The sequence below is a fragment of the Oncorhynchus keta genome, chromosome 4 (genome assembly GCF_023373465.1).
Source record: "Oncorhynchus keta strain PuntledgeMale-10-30-2019 chromosome 4, Oket_V2, whole genome shotgun sequence".
In the NCBI taxonomy this organism is placed as follows: domain Eukaryota; kingdom Metazoa; phylum Chordata; class Actinopteri; order Salmoniformes; family Salmonidae; genus Oncorhynchus; species Oncorhynchus keta.
Window position 1 is genome coordinate 55054991 of NC_068424.1, and position 20498 is coordinate 55075488.

The window sequence follows — 20498 nt, forward strand, 5'->3', positions numbered from 1 at the left end:
GGAAATGCAGTTCTTACCAAATCTCTCCAGAGCGTCGGCCATGGCCTGGTTCTTCACCATGTCGATGAGACCTCGGCCAAGACAGAAGTGAGGGAAGATCAGCAAAACGTTCTTCAGGATGTTGTTGATACCCCCAATTTCCTGAAGAGGAAGAATATTTAACCCATAATGTCACCAGATAAGTGGAACATTAACAAAAGATAATGTTAATTCTCTCTGTTGTCTAAAAAAAAAAATGAAATGGCTTCCTTAGGCAAGGATGAGCACACCACATTATGCAGCCAATGTGTGGTGTCCCTTACGTTGTCTCCGAAGAGCTCCATGACGAAGGTGGAGATGCTGCCGTTGATGCCGATGAGGATGTTGACGGAGGTCAGCACCACGTAGGCCGTACTGGGGATCTTAAAGAAGAAGGATGCCGGGTACATCAGGGGAGTGATAGACCAGCCATAGAGGAGCAGCAGCAGGGCCAGCACTGGCAGGTTGGTGGACGACACATAGGCCTTTTGTTGGAAGCAGACGAAGATGATGATGACGAGCGTTGCCGGGACGATGTAGTTACACTGCAAGACAAACGAGATGACAAGGTAAGCAATCAATCAAACTAATTCTGTTCATGTAGCACTTTACACTAGTAGAAAACAGCTGCTAAATGCTCAGAAGAAATTCTCAAAATGGCGGTTAGGAGTTCTCACCATATCCCAGATGAAGTTGGCAGTCCAGTAAAGCAGGGGCTGCACGCCGCTGATGAACTGCATGTGCTTGGCCTTGCTCACTCTCTCCTGGATGAGGAAGACTACGAAGCTGGCTGGGACGAAGGACATGGCAAAGATCACGCAGATGGACACCAGGACGTCCACTGAGGTGGTCATCCTACAGAGAGGGGGTAGTTGGGTGTTAAGGAGAGTACACTGTGCTTGGTACACTTTACAAACTCTACATTCTACTAGGTCAATTACTTTAATGATGTCATTGTTCCAAGATGTATGTGGCGTGGGTACTTACAGTGCCACCTGGGACAGCTGCTCCTTGGTGAGGTTGAGCGGGTGGTTGAAGGCGCGGATGCCAAACTTGCTGGGGTCCTTGCCAGGGGGCAGGTTGGAGCGCAGGATGCCGTTGTTCATCACGTTGAGGAAGGCTCCCATGCTGTGCCATCCCTTGTTGTTGAACCAAATCTTGACATTGTTCTTGGTGTCCAGACCATTGATGAAGCTAGACAAGCTCTCCAGGAATCGGTCTGCGGCTGCACCCTGAAGATATATAATAACAATGGTTTAGATTGGTGAAAGTGATGTTCTGTTCAGTGGCAGAAACTGAGTTATAGTGAATGTGGAAATTAATGAATGGAAGTCTCACCTTCTCCAATTCAAAAATCTTCCTCACTCGAGCGATGGCGTCGTCAATTTCGTCAGCTGCGGGGAGGACGTTGGTGCTCCTGGCACCCAATGAGAAGCCTCCGTACCTAAATTCATTTACCCAGATTTTGTTCTTCAAACTGTGATAAGAAAAAAAGAAGCATAATTATTTAATGGCAATTTGGGCTAGACAGGTATACAAAAACAATTGTATAACTCAATCATTGTAAATACTATATCATACCACCAAAAGATATGCAATATATATATGAAGGTGATACCTTTTCCCAATGATCTCTGCATAGGTCTTCACCAGATAGTCAGAGATGTTTCTGTTGGTCAGATTTTGCAGGGTGTCTGTCTCACTGATCTTCATCTGAGGTGGTGGCAGTCCTCCGGCTCCAGCAGGACACTCAGGGAGCATTTTCTTGCGGCCGTCACAGCTGCAGGCGCATGCGGGGGACGGCTCCTCCATGGTCCAGTTACCTGTGCGGAAGAGTTCCAGAAGGGTCTCTGGGACCTCCGGTATGGACCAGTCTTCATCACCCATCGTACAGGGAGTGTCACTGAGAGAGGAGGGAGAGAGAGATTGAGAGTCATTATCTCCTAAAGAACATTGAAAATATGTGCCTTATCATACACCTATCTGTCATATTTATTTCCTCAAAGACAAGAGAAATTGTACAAATAGAAATAACCATTTTGTTGGACCCTGGCATATTGAGACTCACGGTATGGGCTGTCCTTCCATGCAGCGCGTTCCAAACCCAGGTCCTTCGGTGAGGGCACTCAATAACCGTTGTGTGCTAGCGTCTTCAGGGGCGTCATCGCTGATGAAGAGGGACTGTTCTTCGTACATCCATGGCTGCAGCTCCAGACTGGGGTACTTTCCGAAAGGTGGGACGATGAGACTGAAGACCAGGGCAATGCACACAAACACAGCAGGGAGTACAATCTGAGCAAAGAAACCTTTTCTGGAGCGTTGAGCGTACAGAAACCTCTTCCAAATCAAGGCCACAAACTGCTGCCTCTTCAGATTCCATCCCGTCACCTTGTAGGAGCCTTTACCGTCCGATCCGCTCAAGAAGTCTGTCTCTCTGGATTCTGGGTCTGCGTCCGAGTCGTTATGTTCATTGTTGTCGTCATCAATCTGGGGTCTAAGGCAGCTCTGGTGGTCTCCACCGAAGGCATTTCCTCCACCAAAGGCATGATTTCTACGACGTCTGCGCAGGGGGAGTGTACCGTCTAGGCAAAAACACATAAAAAATAACAACAATTAACAGATGCTGACATGTTCGAGAACCATTCAAGACTTAATAATCCGAGTCATACCCACAGGCGATTTCTAAAGGGTTCTTACCTGAGGGAACTTCAGTGTCAACTCCATTGTCCTCTGCCACTTTCAGGAAAATCTATGAGGAGATAGAAAAGACAGAAATCAAACACTATTCCCCAATGCAATGTAAAGCACTTTGAGCATCTAGAAACGAGATATCCATCCCGTTATCCATTTAATCATCTATTGTAGTTGTACCTCTTCCAGGGTGGTGTCGGAGACGCCATAGCTGGATATGCCCAGGTCAGGGAGGTGATTGTCCATGTCCTTGAAGAGCTCCACGAAGGCTCCGTCCTTGGCGGCGCCGTAGGGTAGGACGTAGATGAGCTCGTGGCCAAGGTTTTCCACCATGCGGGCGGCCGGGACGTGCTTGAAGATCAGGCTGGAGATCAGGGAGACGTCGGGGGGCACGAAGGCACTTTCACAGATGGAAGCTGCCTGAGCAGTTTCTATAGTAGCTACTTCGCTCTCGTGTTCGCTGCCAAGGCCTGCGTCAGAGCTGCTCTCAGAGGGACAATCCTCCTCCTTCTTAGTTAAGGAGACGGTACTGGAGGAGTTGCGGCAGGAGCTGAGGAAAGGTTCTGGGCCCTTCTTGACCAGGGTGAGGTAGTAGCCTGTACCCAGCTGGTTCTTCAGGAAGAGGGAGGAGCCCACGCAGCACAGCTTGCCATGGGAGATGATGGCAATGCGGTCGCCCAAGATGTCCGCCTCGTCCATGTGGTGGGTGGAGAGGATGATGGTACGACCTGGAGAGGGGAAGGGAAAACAGTGAGTTATCACACAGGACTCCCCTCAGTAGTTTGTTATGCATTGCTGCTAAAAAGAGGTAAGGAGTTAGTGGTTACCTAGACGATATTGGAGCAAGAGGTCCCAGATGCCCCTGCGGGCGTAGGGGTCGACCCCGGCTGTGGGCTCGTCCAGAATCACAACCTTTGACCCCCCGACAAAGGCCAGAGCCACAGAGAGCTTCCTCTGCATCCCTCCAGATAGTGTGCTGGTCCTGGAAGTGCGTTTGTGTGGCAGGCCAGTATCTATCAGGATCTGTTCGATCTCAGACTTCACCTGTTCCTCAGATAGACCCTTCAGGCGAGCATAGAACCAGATGTGCTCCTCAACGGTCAGCCTGGTCAAACCCAAAAACAAACACGTTAGACTTCATATAACAACTGCTCATAACAAACCAATGTAACTATTGACATAAATATTTCCTGTTTTTGGTCATTATAATTAACTTTCTGTTAAAACTGGTTGCTAATATGATGGACTGGGAACACTTACATGCTGAATAGAACGTTGTGCTGTGGACAAACGCCCAGACTCTGTCGAATAGCACTCAGCTCCGATCGGATGTCTTTTCCCATGATGTAAGCAGTGCCGGAGGTAGGCGGAAACAGTCCCGTTAGAATCGACCTGACAAATACAAAGATGTCAATACTAGATTAACTCCTTTTAAAATGTATAAATGTAACTTTCAACTAAATTTGTATGGGCTATTGTTCACAGATGGCACCAGTTGTATGCCATTGCTCTTACATAGTGGTGGTTTTCCCTGCTCCGTTGTGGCCCAAGAAAGAGGTGATCTGTCCTTCGTAGAAGCCCAGAGTCAGCCCATCCACAGCCAGCTTCTTCCCGTGCCGGTACACCTTGACTAGGTTCTCTATGAAGACACCAGTTTTCAGGTGGGCTGGCTCTTCCTCTATACAGACAGCTGAAGACACAACACAACATAATGTCATTCAAATTGGGTACAATGACCATCACATTTTATTTTGCTTGAATAAACACACAACTGCTCAAATTAATTTGCCCACCATGTGGATAATCAGTTGTTCTGCATCGGAGTCTTACCTTCACAGCTCCTTCTCTTGTTCTGACTGAAGTCAGTCTTCCTGTGTTCCCCTTCTCCAAACCAGTAGGACTTGGAGAAGAGAAAGTACCAGGGCCTGGGAATACCATACTGACCTGAAGGAGACCACAAAAAACACATACATTCAGACAATGCAAACAACTAAACAATACAATACAATGCAAGTGGCTTCAACATAAGCCTAACAAAATGGTACCCTAACAGATCCATTACAGTGGAATAGTTCAGCTCATGGACACCTACCAGGGAAGACAGACTCGATGTACCAGGTCATCACCATGTAGAGGAAGGAGTCAAAGTACATCATGATGATGGCGGTGGTCAGGCTGAAGTCGTCCTCCTCCATGGGGCTATTGAACAGGTTGTTCCACTGGATGCCGATGCCCTGCTCTTCGAACAGGGCAAAGTACTCACAGCCAAAGCCAAAGGCCACTGGGGACAGCAGGCTCTGTAGAGAAGGAGAGATGTTAATACACTACATGACCAAAAGTATGTGGACACCTGCTTGTCAAATATCTCATTCCACAATCATGGGCATTAATATGGAGTTGGTCCCTCCTTTGCTGCTATAACAGCCTTCACTCTTCTGGGAAGGCCTTCCACTAGATGTCGGAATATTGCTGCGGGGACCTGCTTCCATTCAGCCAGAAAAGCATTAGTGAGGTCGGGCTCTGATGTTGGGTGATTAGACCTGGCTCACAGTCGTCGTTCCAATTCATCCCCAAGGCGTTCGATGGTGTTGAGGTCAGGGCTCTGTGCAGGCCAGTCAAGTTCTTCCACACCGATCTCAACAAACCATTTCTGTATGGACCTCGCTTTGTGCACAGGGGCATTGTCATAGTGAAACAAGAAAGGGCCTTCCCCAAACTGTTGCCACAAAGGTGGAAGCACAGAATCATCTAGAATATCATTGTATGCTGAAGCATTAAGATTTTTGTTCACTGGAACTAAGGGGCCGAGCCCGAATCATGAAAAATAGCCCCAGACCATTATTCCTCCTCCACCAAACTTTACAGTTGGCACTGTACAGTGGGGCAGGTAGGGTTCTCATGGCATCCACCAAACCCAGATTCGCCCGTCGGATTGCCAGATGGTGAAGCGTGATTCATTACTCCAGAGAACACGTTTTCACTGCTCCAGTGTCCAGTGGCGGCAAGCTTTACACCACTTGGCATTGCACATGGTGATCTTAGGCTTGTGTGCGCCTGCTCGGCCATGGAAACCCATTTCCTGAAGCTCTCAATGAACTGTTCTTGTGCTGACGTTGCTTCCAGAGGCAGTTTGGAACTCGTGGTGAATGTTGCGACAGAGTACAAATGATTTTCACAGTCACATTCTGTGAGCTTGTATGGCCTAACATTTCGCGGTTGAGACATTGTTGCTCTTAGACATTTCCACTTCACAATAACAGCACTTACAGTTGACCGGGCAGCTCAAGCAGGGCAGAAATGTGACAAACTGTGCCACATTGAAAGTGACTGAGTTCTTCAGTAAGGCCATTCTACTGCCAATGTTTGTCTATGGAGATTGCATGGCTGTGTGCTCGAATTTTATACACCTGTCAGCAACAGGTGTGGCTGAAAGAGCCAAATCTACTCATTTGAAGGGGTGTCCACATACTTTTGTACATATAGTGTATCATATACAACAACAATGCCAATAAGATGATGAGCCTGAGGAGGTAACCAGCAGCAGAAAAAACAATGATGTGACAAAAGAGTTACATTACAAACACATTTCAAAGAAAAAGCTGCCCTGTTTGTAGTGGCACTACACTTAATAACTTAATGAAAGTGACTCCTCTTATAGAATGTCACATGTGGACAACCAACATCAACTCAAAATGTCTAGTACATATAAAAGCATGACTCACAGCGAGTATTTTGGCCCCAAAGCCCACATAGTCCTGCCAGGCCACACAGAGGACGTAGGGCAGGTAGAGGGTGAAATAGATGATGCCCCCGCATGCCGCCGCCAAGTTGGCACGGGCAAACATTGTGCTGATGAGGAAGCACTGCATGATGGTTACCACGGCAAAGGACCCCAGGAACAGGAAGATGACGCCGGGGTCACTGTAGGGCAGCAGGTTCCCCATCTGATTAGAGAAGAGAGGGAGGATTCTCATTGGTAAATAGAGAGGAAGTCAAAACATCAGAAAACCAAAAAAAACATTCTCACATCAACATAAAATATTAAGACAAGTTATTGTCACGATACCAATATCACTGAAATACCAATATCACTGAAATACTGATATCACTGAAATATTGTGATGCGAAAAACGATCATTGTCATCCTAAATCCTGGGATACAGTGCAATACCTTGAGCAGCACAACCAGCAGGCCGGCAGAAATTAGCAGGGGGATGAGGCTGCTGATGAACCAGCTGAACCACAGGATGCCATTGTCCAATCCCATGATCCTCATGGTCTCCTTGAGCCTTGCCTCCTTCTCATACACCACGCTCTTGATGATGATGGCCACAGAGTACATCCAGGCCAGGGTCATGAAGAGGGGCATGGAGCGACTCATCACCCGCAGGAAGCTGGAGGACAGAGGTCATAGGAGGAAATGGAAGCCATTTTAAAGCCTTGCAGTTAGCCACTCAACACAGATCCCAGGTGAATAAGGTCAAATCCTGCTCGGTGTGACTCACATGTCGTCCACGTAGCAGGGATAGGGCATCTGTTGGATGTAGACTCCCGTCTTCTCCTTGACGCCAGTTACTGCTGTGATGATGCTATGCTCGATGATGTCCTGGAGGTAAGAGAAGCCACCCCAGATGTAGCGCAGGTCCTCAAATGGGTCAGCACGAGGACCAGGGTCCCAATATCTGTTAAGAGAGAAAAAAAGCAACGCATAAACCCCCCTTCCTGTAAACCTCTTACAAATTCATTCCCTCCCAAGGAGCAAGGTTCACAACAAATTCAAATTTGACCAAAAAGCTGAAAGTGATCCCCCTTCACAAAAAAATAAAGTGAGTGTTCAAAATGACCCCAATGACACAGGCATAAAACGCTGTCCAATACATCTAGTAGATAGATTGGGGCGCTTTGAATCAACATACCCGTCTTTGATCTTGTTGGTGCGCTCCACGTTATCGATGTCCATGCGGATCTTGTAGTTGACGTTGGCCGGCAGTTCAGAGCTGTTGGCCTCAATATCTGGAAACACAATCCCCGCCCAGAACTTCCTATCGTCCAGGAGCGCCATGGATTTGTTGACCATCCTTTCCTCATTGGCCACAGGCTCCATCTTATCCAGGTTTACACACTGTAAGCAAACGAAACGCATTTGTTAAAGGCCTATCCTCATCTGGTCTTGACCAGGACTAGCAGATCTATTCACATGCTGGAAGGGGGGCTTTAAATGGAGTGTTCATCAGGTTCCTGGCTAACTTGGTCCAGCTGTGTTTTTCTTTGCCATTTCCCATTATACAGTGGAAGAGGTTGGGGCAAAGTAAAATGGCTGCAATTGACTACTGTTTCCACAAAGAGAGGGCAATGACTGGAATGAAAACTCTCAGGCCCAAAGCACCTTGATGTGTTTCACTTGTTGTTTTAACGCCCGCAATTATGTAATTGGTATGTAATTGCAGAAGGTGCTGAATGGGGACTTTACCAGAAAGAGAACAAAATTTAACTGAGGCTAAGAAAGGGGCCAAGTGACTGTGTGTGTGCGCGTGAGCGACACATAGAGAGACAATGAAAGAGAGCGAGACCTCCATGAAGCGGGATATGCTCATGATGGCCTGGTCCGTCTCGTTGAAGACTTCCCTCCAGGTGACGGCTGTACCGTGGGGATGCAGGTCCTGCGAATGTTTGGTCAGGAAGTTGGAGACGTCCTCCACAGTCCACTCTGAGCCCGCCAGTTTGGAGGTGAAGAAGCTGCCAGTGCCATTGTTCTTCAATAGGGTCTGGGAGAGAGGAAGGAAGAGCAGGAGAGTGACTGTGAGGGGACTTTGTGGTACCGTCCCGCATCTCTCCACAGGATGCCAGTGTTGACCATCTGAAAGGGCTGCTTCCCATCATGTATTTTGTTGTATTGCTACTTGCTCTGTTACTGTGTCCTGTCATGGGTGTTGTCTCGGAGTTATTATTACAGATGCCATTCTATAAGCCAAAAGCATTTCAAAACTGAAAAGAAAATATTGTATAAGGTGGTGCTCTACAAGGCTAACATAAGTGATGTTGGCTGTAGTAGAGAAAACAGATTAGTCAGACATACCCTTACTAGGTCCATGTGTCCGCTGCTCTCCATGAAGGTCCAGACCTTGGGCTTAATTTCCTCCCACATGCCCCCCAGCTCTCTGAGGACCCCCAGCTCCTGGAATGTTCTGTTCACCTGAAGGAGAGGGCAAGATTGGGACTGTTGGTGTTCTGCTAAAACTACTACTGGGACCAGTGATGTACTGTAACTAAGAGGTATAGTATAACTGATACACACCTCGTGGATGATCTTCTGTGTGGCTGGGGTGTCGGGGGTGTACAGGATCTTGCCCATGAGCAGAGGCTTCAGGGCCTGCCAGATCATCCTGGACACGGGGCTGGACTCCATGTTCCTCATCATAGCGTTACAGTATGGAGCTGGAGGGGGTCACAGAAGGAACAATGACGTCAGGTCCAGACAAGAATGTCACAACTAGCAAAGAAATTGGTTCCCCGCTAAAAAAAAAATGAATATCACTGAAATACATTAACATAAAGGAGAAGTTGCCTACTGGATGTGTTGTCGTAGGCAGAGATGGGCTCCTCTCCGTTGGTTGTGTTGTGGTTGCCGAACAGAGCCTTGTAGTTGTTGTCCTCGTACCAGTTGAGGGACTTGATCTTTAGTCCGCCACCCTCGGGATGGCCACAGACGATGCGCGACACAGCCTGGTACATGTGGCTGGGGGAGGATGTGGCGTTCTCCGTGAGGAAGATGATCTCATTACGCAGGTCTCTCCAACTCTTCATGCTGGCCAGCTATTTGGGACACAAATGAGTGTGATGTTTGCAAATGGGGTCAGGGGGTCATCTTGTAGGATGCAAATGGGAATGTGACCTGGACTTGGAGCAATTCATTGTGATTCAAGACCAGCTTGTTGACATGGTGAGATGGATACATATAAGGCAACTTGTAAATGTGTTGTAATGACTTTGTGTTAGTCTTCGCCTTATACCTAGTACCTCAGCACAGCCATGCTAAAACCACAGTAATACACGCCCCTTGTGTGTTAATGCCTTATTGTTCATTATTATTATTTATTATTATTTATTTTTAACGCTATTATGGTATTTTACTACCTTGGTTTTTTATTTATTTCGCCTTTATTTAACCAGGTAGGCAAGTTGAGAACAAGTTCTCATTTACAATTGCGACCTGGCCAAGATAAAGCAAAGCAGTTCGACAGATACAACAACACAGAGTTACACATGTAGTAAAACAAACATGCAGTCAATAATTACAGTAGAAACAAGTCTATATTAGATGTGAGCAAATGAGGTGAGAAAAAAAAGGCCCTGGTGGCAAAGTAAATACAAAATAGCAAGTAAAACACTGGAATGGTAGATTTGCAGTGGAAGAATGTGCAAAGTAGAAATAAAAATAATGGGGTTGGTAATAATGGTTCCTTGGCTGACCAGCGCATTTTTACAACAGCCTGATTTTGCTACCTTGCATTTCTGGTCAAAAATGTATCTTCATACCGAATTATAAAAAGGCGAGACTCAAGAGCAGACTAGGAGCAGACTAGGAGCAGACTAGGAGCAGACTTAGCATTAAAAACACAACAACAGACCTCACAAGAAGCCTGTAAGGTGTGTGTGCTAACTGTCCTAATGCCTTGTAATGTACAACGTCTAGTAACAACATTCATACAATACAGTGCTAACAAATGTGTCCTGTTATGTCTACACAGAAAAGCTAGACCTTTTGTGGCAGAATTGCCATTTTATGTTTGACCTCTTCTCTCTCACTATCTATTTCTATCCTTCTTTTTCTTCGCTCTCCAAAGCTGGTTTCCTCACCCAGCATGGGAAAACAAAGAAAGTCAGGAGTGAGAAGAAAATAAGTGCCAAAGGGAAAAGGTTACTCTCGGTCATTCATCACTGGGGAGGAGGAGGAGACGTGGTCCCGACTGTTGACTCTCCCAGAGCCTATTTGACAATGTGGTTACATACATGCCAGTCAGGCCCTCCCATCTCCTCTCCTTCCCCCCTCTCCATATAGACGGACCTGACTCAGCACAGCCACGACAGCAAGAAGGCAGTCACATGGTTCCAATCGAGCCAAGGTGGCGCACCTGGAACAGAGTGTGTGTGTGTGTGTGTGTGTGTGTGTGTGTGTGTGTGTGTGTGTGTGTGTGTGTGTGAGACACGGGGGAAACAGCTGTACACACTGAACTCTCACACAATAAGTCATAACCACACAACAGGAGCTCTGGACCCCTGAGTTGTTTCTAGGGCTTTGGTTGGGGTCGAGTGGCCATACCACTACATAACTCCAGGGTAATGTGCCAAACCAAGTAATATTTAGTGACTTAGAGTTTGACATCTTCAGATACATTGTTGGGGTTAGAGGGCAACAACGAACAACAAAGTGTGTCTATGAAGCGCTGGGGTTGTTTTAGTAACTCCTAAAGACTGTACACTATACTGTAGTTAAGGGCCTTTATAAACACCATATAGCAGTTCTACATAGCTCAAATCTCATTTTATTGGTCACGTACACATATTTTGCAGATGTTATCACGGGTGTAGCGAAATGTTTATGACATGGGTATGCAGCTGCAACATACCATGTGTTTGGGGACATAAGAATCTATGTATACTTACAGGGGGTTATCCTTATTGTTGTAAGCAGAGTAATCAACAGAGCACTGACTGGTTGAGAAAACACAGACACAACACTTGGGTAGTCAGGCCCGCCATCGAGACAGTTATAACCTCCTGTTTGTTGTCATAGGGGCATGCATTCACCTTGTCAGCTAAAGTTAACTTTATTTTGCGTAAATGCTGATTTGCCCGCTAACTTGTTTAGAAACCCTTCTCTCTTTGTTCAGCTGTTCCCAGTCATCTATCTCCTGAGGAAATCTAGGCTCAGAGACACTTGATACCAATACAGTTACTGCCAAGTTACTTACAAGGCCATTTTCTATTGCTGTGGAGGACAGTATAACTGACAAAGAAAGAAAATAGCAAGAACACAACGAGAAGAGATATTTGCAATATAAGAGATATCCTCAACATATGTGTCAGGCCTACAGTACTTGACTTAATTGAAAGAGGTGAATGCCTCCTTCGTCTTCTGTTCTCATGTCTTTCACAGGAGGAAACTTTGATTATCATCACATTAGAACATTGGCCAACAGTTGTCCTCGACATTAAGCTGTTGCTCAAACGTCTAGGGACCAACTGCCTCTCCAATTGACTTTCTAGCTACATGTATTAGCAATCCAAACAAATTGGGTCAGGTTATCAGGCAACAAACAAATACTGCAGGGAGTTGAGGGGGACAGCACAATGCCACGTGCTGTTTTTAAGCCAACCTCTCCTCCTGTATGCTGTGAAACTTCAAATAAGACTAGATGAAAGGTTGGGGTGGGGTGAGAAATATGTGTTGGCCATTTTGTAATGATGGGGAGAAAAAAACTGCTGTACACTGAGTGTAGAAAACTTTAGGAACACCTTCCTAATTTTGAGTTGCACCCCATTCTTGATACACACGGGAAACTGAGTGAAAAACCCAGCAGCATTGCAGTTCTTGACACAAACCAGTGCACCTGGCACCTAAAACCATACTCCATTCAAAGGCACTTAAAAATTGTGTCTTGCCCATTCGCCCTCTGAGCGGCCCGCAAACTGTTGATCTTAGGCAGGAGTGTTCATTAAGACAGTGATAAAAAAGAAACATGGTTATAAACAAGAAATGTACTGGGCAATCATAATGGGGGAGGGGGGGCAACAGAAAACCTTTTCATCATGTAATAAACTGCAGTGATGACAGTGATTGTCTACCTCCAAGGCCAGGGAGCCCAGGCTCTCCAGGAGTTTGTCTGTAGCCTTGGCCACCTGCTGGACGGCTTCAGGGTCAGTCCTCACATCTTTCTGTGGAGGGAAGAAGTGTCAATTCACACACACATAGAAAAGAAGAACAGTGACTGTTGTTTTCAACTTTGAATTAATACACTCATATAGCAGTCAATACAGACTGAAAACTCTTGTTTTTCTTAAAACTGCATTGTTGGTTAAGGACTTGTAAGTAAGCATTTCACAGTAACGTCTACCTACACCTGTTGTATTTGGCACATGTGACAAATAAAATTTGATATCTATACAATAATATTAAACGGGTGAAAGTAACAACATTAACATAAGAGTAAACATTTTTTTTATCAATAATGTCCTGCAGTTTTAAAGCATTTTTAATATGCAATGAGCAGAAATATTACATTATTATTATTTTTTTTAATTAACCTTTATTTATTAGTGACCCATTCAGTTAGGGATTGGTGACCCATTAGTTAGACTTTGGTTTGTTTTGACTGTGGGTGTTCCTGCCTGTCACTGCGATTCGGTCAGTGGGGTAGCCAGTCTCTGAATTGACATTTTAGGAGGCTGACAGCGAGGTCAGTGCAGTCTTTCATGATACCGGGTTAAGGATAGGGTCTGAAGTGCCTCAGTATAACTGGAGTATCCTCCTAGGATGGTGCGGCACGCTCTTTTCTGAATAATCTCCAGGTCATCAGGATAAGCCTGGGTCAGTGAGCTGTTCCAAGCAGAAGCAGCATACTCCAGGGTGTGGCATGTGTTGCTGGTGTAAATGCTCACCAGGTCATCCTGTGGCACATGAAACCTTTTAAAGCGGTTGGAGGATACAACATTTTCTGTTGCTCTTGGTTACCATAGTAACAACCTGCTCACCCCATTGTAAGTCCTTCTGTAACTTTACCTCTAAAATCTTCACACCATCACACACTTTGAAATGCTGACCCTCGATCCGGAGAGAGCATGGGACAGGTGGATTTCTTGTGAAGGTCACTGTGCACTTGGCAGGGTTCAGTAACATTTTGCTTGCATGAACCCACGTGTCCAAGTTGTTCAGGGCTGTTGTGGTGTGCTGATGTTTCCTATCGTCCACGTGTTGACCAGATATATTGTCAACATATTTCCACCTGCTGTCGACATCCAGGGCTGCACTGTCTATGACCGGAAGGAAGATGAGAGGACCCAGAAGAGTTCCCATTGGCTCCTACCAGTCTGAGAGGCTGTCTTGGAAGTGTACCTGTTGTTTGCGGATGGGCATAAAACTGCAGAGCCATGTTGTGAGGGCAGGTCTGACACCCAGTTGGATTACGCGTTCAATGGGGATGGTGTGGTCGATTTTGTCAAAGGCCTTGGAGAAGTCAGTGGTGATTAGGGTTGTTACTTCGACCGTATTACCGCCACACTAGCTGTCACGTGGTGACTGCAGTCAAATTCCAGATGATCATTTAGTCACGGTAACTAGGCTTCTCCAAAACTGGGCTCTGATGCTGCTGATGGTCATTAGTAGCCTACCAAACTTGCTAACTGCCAGTCGCTAATGGCCTGGTACTCAGTGATCTATTGTCCCGCTAATCACTCTGACATCAATGTAAATGTAAAAGATTTCTATAGGCTAGGCCTACTATATTTATTTATCAGCTTTCCTAATATTAACCACATTGCTTTGCAACAGGAGTAGCCTACCTGGCAAGAAAGCAACCCCTTTTCCGACAGGTGCATGATAATGGTCCATTCTAAATCAAAACTAATTCCACACATATATTATTTAGTATATGTAAAGACAACATTAAATTAAGAATAGTCTGAGTGACAATATTATCCCTTGTGAACGATATATTATCAATTGTGAATGATGCCCAGCGTGTGCAGAAAGGTAAGAAACAGACTTGTTTTGCGACTTTAAAATAAATCATAGTCATAGTAGATCTTTACGTTATATTCATTTTTGTATCACAATTGAAGTGGCCAAATAACTCCAAAAGGTTAGCCCACAGGCCGAGAACCCTGGGAACACGGTTAGAGAGCACATAGCCTACAGAGCCTTTGTGAAACATGTGTTCTTAGGAGCCCAGTCATTGTGCAATCGTATGTGAAAACAGAGTTGACTGGCCACTGTTTAAAAGAGGATCCCAACTTTCTTGTGCTGCTATGTTTACTGCTAAATTCTGAAGCACATTAATCTGCTTTAGAACCTGGCAGACATAGGAGGTGCCTGCAGTTTCAAGCTTGGGGAAGCAAATTGTCACCATAAAAATGCACTTTCATAATAAAGCATTCCATGCATCTTCACATTTGCAGATACGGTAGGCCTAAATAGTGAATATGCGCAGTTAGGATATTGCCAATCAGATAGGCTATACTGTTGTTCCTTCGATGAGGCAGAGATTTTTGATAACTAAACGAAAGATTAGTCTTTTTATCGTCTTATTTAAAACAATAACCATTTGCTTTCCAAACTATGTATTCCTGCGTTTGTATTTTGAAATATTTGCGATATGCCTGGCTTGGCCTCTCTACCTTCCACAGAAGTCGCAACTCAACAATAATCTGCCCAAAATGTGCCTTTCCACAATTGAAAAGCTACATGATCCTCTGGCCAAATCATGCTTTAGTAACCTATTTTGTATAATTGTATTTATTTATGTAGAGACAGTAGTAGGCTAATTAGACTATATAATTGTGTTAATTTAATTCAGCTTAGCTGCCTATGCTTGCATATTAAAAATGTATCCTCAAAACAGTTAGTCTAACGTTTCACAACTTATGTTGCATAAATAACTCTAAATTAAGCATATAGGAGGACCGTTTGGGGAAAATATCCTTTCTATTTTATTCAGTTATGTTCAATTTTATACTTCATATTATAAAATGAAATTAAATAATGGCACGGAATTCTAAGCAAATCTTGTCTGCTAAATTAACTAGTGTAGCCCACAGCCATACGGCATAGCCAGATCAAGGCCTAACATAAGGACAACTCAGAATATGCTACTCTGTTCTTCTGAAATAGACTACATTTTCATCATATATATTGTTTTAGACCTGTCTAAAATAAATCATGGATTTATTGTGATAATGTAGCCTATATTAAATATATTTATTTAACTTCTTAAAATGTAGATGTTTCAAAGGTCTGCATCAGTGGCTTATCGGCTAATCGTGGAAGCCAGGAGATGCTAAAAGTGTTTATGTTAATTAACAGTCAATTACTGGTTGCTGGTTTCAATACCCAAGCCGGCAAGGTGAAAGATCTGTCAATGTGCCCTTGAGCAAGGCACTTAACCCTAATTTGCTCCAGGGGCGCCAAACTACTATGGCTGACCCTGTAAAACAACACATTTCACTGCAACTTTCCAGAGTGAGACAATAAAAACATAATGTTTCGATTTCGATTTAATAGCACCCTATATGCCCTAAGGTCTTGTTTAACATGTCTTGTTCCCTAAAGGCTACAAAAAGAAGAACCAAAAGAGGGACACAAACACACTGTTTCTTCTATAAAACTATCATCAGAATAAGGAAACTGACCCTTGGTGGCATATCAGAATGAGGACAGGGGTCAGAGAAGAACATGTTGCCCTTGACTCCTTAATGTTTATCATTGTGGGCAGTCAAACTGTACCTGACTGACAATCTGCAGCACTTTAATAGATAGAAATCACACTAACTTCTCTGTCTGGTTTCTAGGAACCTTGTTTTCCATCTATAAACGTTACAAAATATGCCGTTGACGTGCAATTTCTGCCTTTTTGAATTCAATTCATGATCTAATCTCTGGGCAATTAGAAGTGACCTTTATGAAACTAGGATTCAGAGAGAAGTGATACAAATAAATGACTACCATTTTAAGATTGAGGGGCCAAAATCCTCTCTTTGATGGCAGTTAGTTTTGAAACATATCACCAGGCTACAACTAGAGGTAGGTCGACAGGGACAAGCAACAACATGCCTCCGTCTACACTTATCACTTTCTTTCTGATCTTCTGCTTTCCCCCTACACTTTGTTTCTCGACACTGTGCATGTCAGTGATTAAGTCACCTGGATTTGGTCTTTAATGGAGAAAAACAATAATGTGCATAGTGCCCATTTGGTCTTACCCGTATGGGTTTGAGGAAGTCCAGGTTGTGGAGGAAGTGGCTTTCTGCCTGGTTGAGCCAGGAGCCTGGGGACACGCAGAGCATCTTCTGGACCAGACTGGACACCTTGCTGTCTGTGATGGTCACAAAGTCCTCTACTCTGGTGCCGTTGCTGCCGCACAAGTCCCTCAGGTGGACACCGAAGCCTTTGACCAGCACCTGGAGATGGAGAAAGGTCAGTGTGTAATGTAGCAATGACCCAGTATTTCTTCAGAGTCGAGAAGTTACATTACTAGTCCAGAGGGGTATCCCTGCTTCATCACATTAATAGCTAACATTTCATAACGAGTAGACATGGTGACAGCGGACACAATTGTTTAATGCCTCTTGACAATTCAAAACTCTGTGATGTAGCCGCTATTTACTATTTTACACATGCGGTTGCTATATATTACTTTGACTCATTTTAAAAGAGAATTACCGACATGTAAAAAAATCCAGCCAATTATAAGTAAAATCCAATCTTACTTTATCAAAGGACAGTTCATAATACGTTATAAATACCAGGCCTGGCTTTTTAGATGTTTCATGTTGTTCTGTTATTTCTAATAGTTGTTGAATATTATCTCCAATGTAACATCCATGTAAAAAACCTCTGATCAGGATGAACAATAATGGTAAAACCTCTTTAATTCTGAGTGCTATGCATTTCGCTAGTACTGACTGACGAATAGACTGACGAGTTTCAGAAGAAAGTTCTTTGTTTCTGGCCATTTTGATCCTGTAATCAACCCCACAAATGCTGATGCTCCAGATACTCAACTAATCTAAAGGCCAGTTTTATTGCTTCTTTAAAAAGCACAATAGTTTTCAGCTGTGCTAACATAATTGCAAAAGGTTTTTTTAATGATCAATTAGCCTTTCAAAATGATAAACTTGGATTAGCTAACACAATGTGCCATTGGAACACAGGACTGATGGTTGCTGATAATGGGCCTCTGTACGCCTATGCAGATATTCCATAAAAAATCTCATCAAAAAGAGGTTTTTAGAAATGTTAGCAAATGTATTAAAAATAAAAAAAACAGATACCTTATTTACATAAGTATTCAGACCCTTTGCTATGAGACTCGAAATTGAGCTCAGGTGCATCCTGTTTCCATTTATCATCCTGGAGATGTTTCTACAACTTGATAGGAGTCCACATGTGGTAAATTCAATTGATTGGGCATGATTTGGAAAGGCACACACCTGTCTATATAAATAAGGTCCCAAAGTTGACAGTGCATGTCAGACTAAAAACCAAGCCCTGAGGTCAAAGGAATTTTCTGTAGAGCTCCGAGACAGGATTGTGTTGAGGCACAGATCTGGGGAAGGGTACCAAAACATTTATTCAGAATTGAACATCCTCATGAACACAGTGGCCTCCATCATTCATAAACGGAAGAACCACCAAGACTCTTCCTAGAGCTGGCCGCCTGGCCAAACAGAGCAATCGGGGGAGAAGGGCCTTGGTCAGGGAGGTGACCAGGTCACTCTGACAGAGCTCCAGAGTTCCTCTGTGGATATGGGAGAACCTTCCAGAAGGACAACCATCTCTGTAGCACTCCACCTATCACGCCTTTATGGTAGAGCGGCCAAATGGAAGCCACTTCTCAGTTAAAAGGCACATGACAGCCCGCTTGGAGTTTGCCAAAAGGCACCTAAAGGACTCTCAGACCATGAGAAACAAGATTCTCCAAATATCCACTATTTCTAATGTGTCCATAATATTTGTGATTTCCTTAATTAAGGGCACGGTGATGATAGTTTGTAGAGTGATTTCCTTTACGGTCCAATGAGGTACTCAACACTGTGTTATAGTCGCCCACCATAATGATTTGATCGTTTGTTGCCTGTAATTTAAATAGATTGGTATAAATATTTTCAAAAATGTATGGATCATCCTGATTTGGACCATATAGATTAATGATCTGTTTTTCATTCACTTTCATGTACAAAAGGATCCACCTTCCTCGCAAATCATTCCTGACTATTTGCAAATTCAGATTAAATTCTTTTGTTGATTAATATCACACCTTTTGAGGTCTTTTGTCCATGACAGAAAATGATTTCACTACCCCATTCCGTTTTCCAAGCAACTTCAAAGGATATAGAGTGAGATTCCTGTAAACAGTATATGTTATATTCCTTTTCTTTCAGTCACGTAAAGACAGATATTTTTTAATAATCTGCTAAACCATTACAATTATAACTGGCTATACCCAATACCATATCTATATACTATTCTCAGTCTAAATTGACCATAATTAGTGCCTATAAAGTTACTGCCATAAGAGGTATTATGACAGTCAAAATGAGAGATTTCAAATGTCTGATGTTTAGAATTCAAGAAACAGGTTCTAGCAATATTTGTTTTATTCCCTTGCCTGTTTGTCTGTACGCCAATGCCACAGATGTTAGAAAATGTAGTCAAGATATTATGTGTGTAGTAAATCTGAGTAGGTTGATGTGTGTGATAATGGATGTGATTTAGTGAGAGGGTGTACGATGTCTGGATAAGAGTAAGACTATAATGTGTGATGTCCAAATAAATAATAACCCAGACAAGTTGTATGGTTGAGTGTCTATGTGTGTAACATGAAGTGAGTATCGCCTTAATATTCAGAATGATAATTCTAATCCCATAATCGCATCACCATCATAGTTGCATTATATATACATTTAACATAATTTCCATAGAAAAACACATCCCAGAATTTCCATAGCAATTGACGTTTCACATGATTATGAAAGAGACCTTGCGTTGCTCTAGAGACGGCTTCACGACAGTACAAATGTATTCCGTACAATATGTTATTATTCCCCAAATTCCCTGTTCTGATATCTTCCCATTGCTTGTTGTTAACATATAGAAACATGTAGACAAAGACAAACAAAAGACAGACAAACAAAATACATTACATTATAGAAAAGTTCTCAACAATAGAGAGAAGGGAGAGAGGGGGAGGAGAGAAAGAGAGAACGAGAGAGATCAAGTGTGTGTATGTATGTGTCCGTATGTGTAAGCGAGCGTGTATTTGAGTGCGTGTGTGCTCATGTCAACTTCATAGTGTTCAGATATTTTTACAGTCACTATCATTTTTCTTCGTAACATGGTATTTATTATGGAGCTGTCTCGGAAGAGCTGTCCGTCTTTAAAGAGTTTGTCCACAATGAGAAAGGCATGCTTACCCCTCTCACTATGTTGCCTCTGTACAGGATACAGACTCTTGCGACATTTGTTTATGTCCCGGGGAAATTGGTAAATGAGACCTTTCGTTGGTAGAGTTCAAATTTTGCGTTGACAGGTCGGGGACCCTTGGTCTTGTCACTCCGAGCTCCAAGTCTGTGCATTCGGTGGAAAGCCACCTTGTTCATAGTCTCTACAGGAAGTTTCAAGGCGGATTGCAGTGAAGTTTATGTCACTGAAATAAAGACACTACTGACCTGCTCTGTATTTGCTGCTACCTGCAACAAATGGACAACATGGGACCTGATCTGCTGAGAGGCTAAGAGGGAAATAATGGACAACATGGGACCTGATCTACTGAGGGGCTAAGAGGGAAATAACGGTCATCATGGGACCTGATCTGCTGAGGGGCTAAGAGGGAAATAATGGACAACATGGGATCTGATCTGCTGAGGGGCTAAGAGGGAAATAACAGACAACATGGGACCTGATCTGCTGAGGGGCTAAGAGGGAAATAATGGACAACATGGGACCTGATCTGCTGAGGGGCTAAGAGGGAAATAACGGACAACATGGGACCTAATCTGCTGGGTGGCTAAGAGGG

At 44.0% G+C, this 20498-nt stretch overlaps 1 protein-coding gene across 2 annotated transcripts in view; it reads right to left on the bottom strand.

Annotated features, from left to right (window-relative positions):
• Nucleotides 1–20498, bottom strand: part of LOC118378590 (phospholipid-transporting ATPase ABCA1-like) — a 51702-nt gene that overhangs the window by 4379 nt on the left and 26825 nt on the right. For both annotated transcript variants that reach the window (XM_052510495.1, XM_035765573.2), the window contains exons 7-30: nt 16684–16881; nt 12556–12645; nt 9279–9522; nt 9005–9144; nt 8786–8902; nt 8280–8474; nt 7626–7831; nt 7215–7391; nt 6881–7103; nt 6432–6653; nt 4802–5006; nt 4540–4653; nt 4225–4399; nt 3970–4101; nt 3537–3814; nt 2890–3437; nt 2716–2767; nt 2087–2600; nt 1637–1921; nt 1357–1495; nt 1006–1250; nt 696–873; nt 303–563; nt 18–141 (exon numbers count right to left, since the gene is read on the bottom strand). In XM_052510495.1, the coding sequence (XP_052366455.1) occupies nt 18–141; nt 303–563; nt 696–873; nt 1006–1250; nt 1357–1495; nt 1637–1921; nt 2087–2600; nt 2716–2767; nt 2890–3437; nt 3537–3814; nt 3970–4101; nt 4225–4399; nt 4540–4653; nt 4802–5006; nt 6432–6653; nt 6881–7103; nt 7215–7391; nt 7626–7831; nt 8280–8474; nt 8786–8902; nt 9005–9144; nt 9279–9522; nt 12556–12645; nt 16684–16881 (5062 nt within the window). The remainder of the gene's footprint in view (nt 1–17; nt 142–302; nt 564–695; nt 874–1005; nt 1251–1356; nt 1496–1636; nt 1922–2086; nt 2601–2715; nt 2768–2889; nt 3438–3536; nt 3815–3969; nt 4102–4224; nt 4400–4539; nt 4654–4801; nt 5007–6431; nt 6654–6880; nt 7104–7214; nt 7392–7625; nt 7832–8279; nt 8475–8785; nt 8903–9004; nt 9145–9278; nt 9523–12555; nt 12646–16683; nt 16882–20498) is intronic.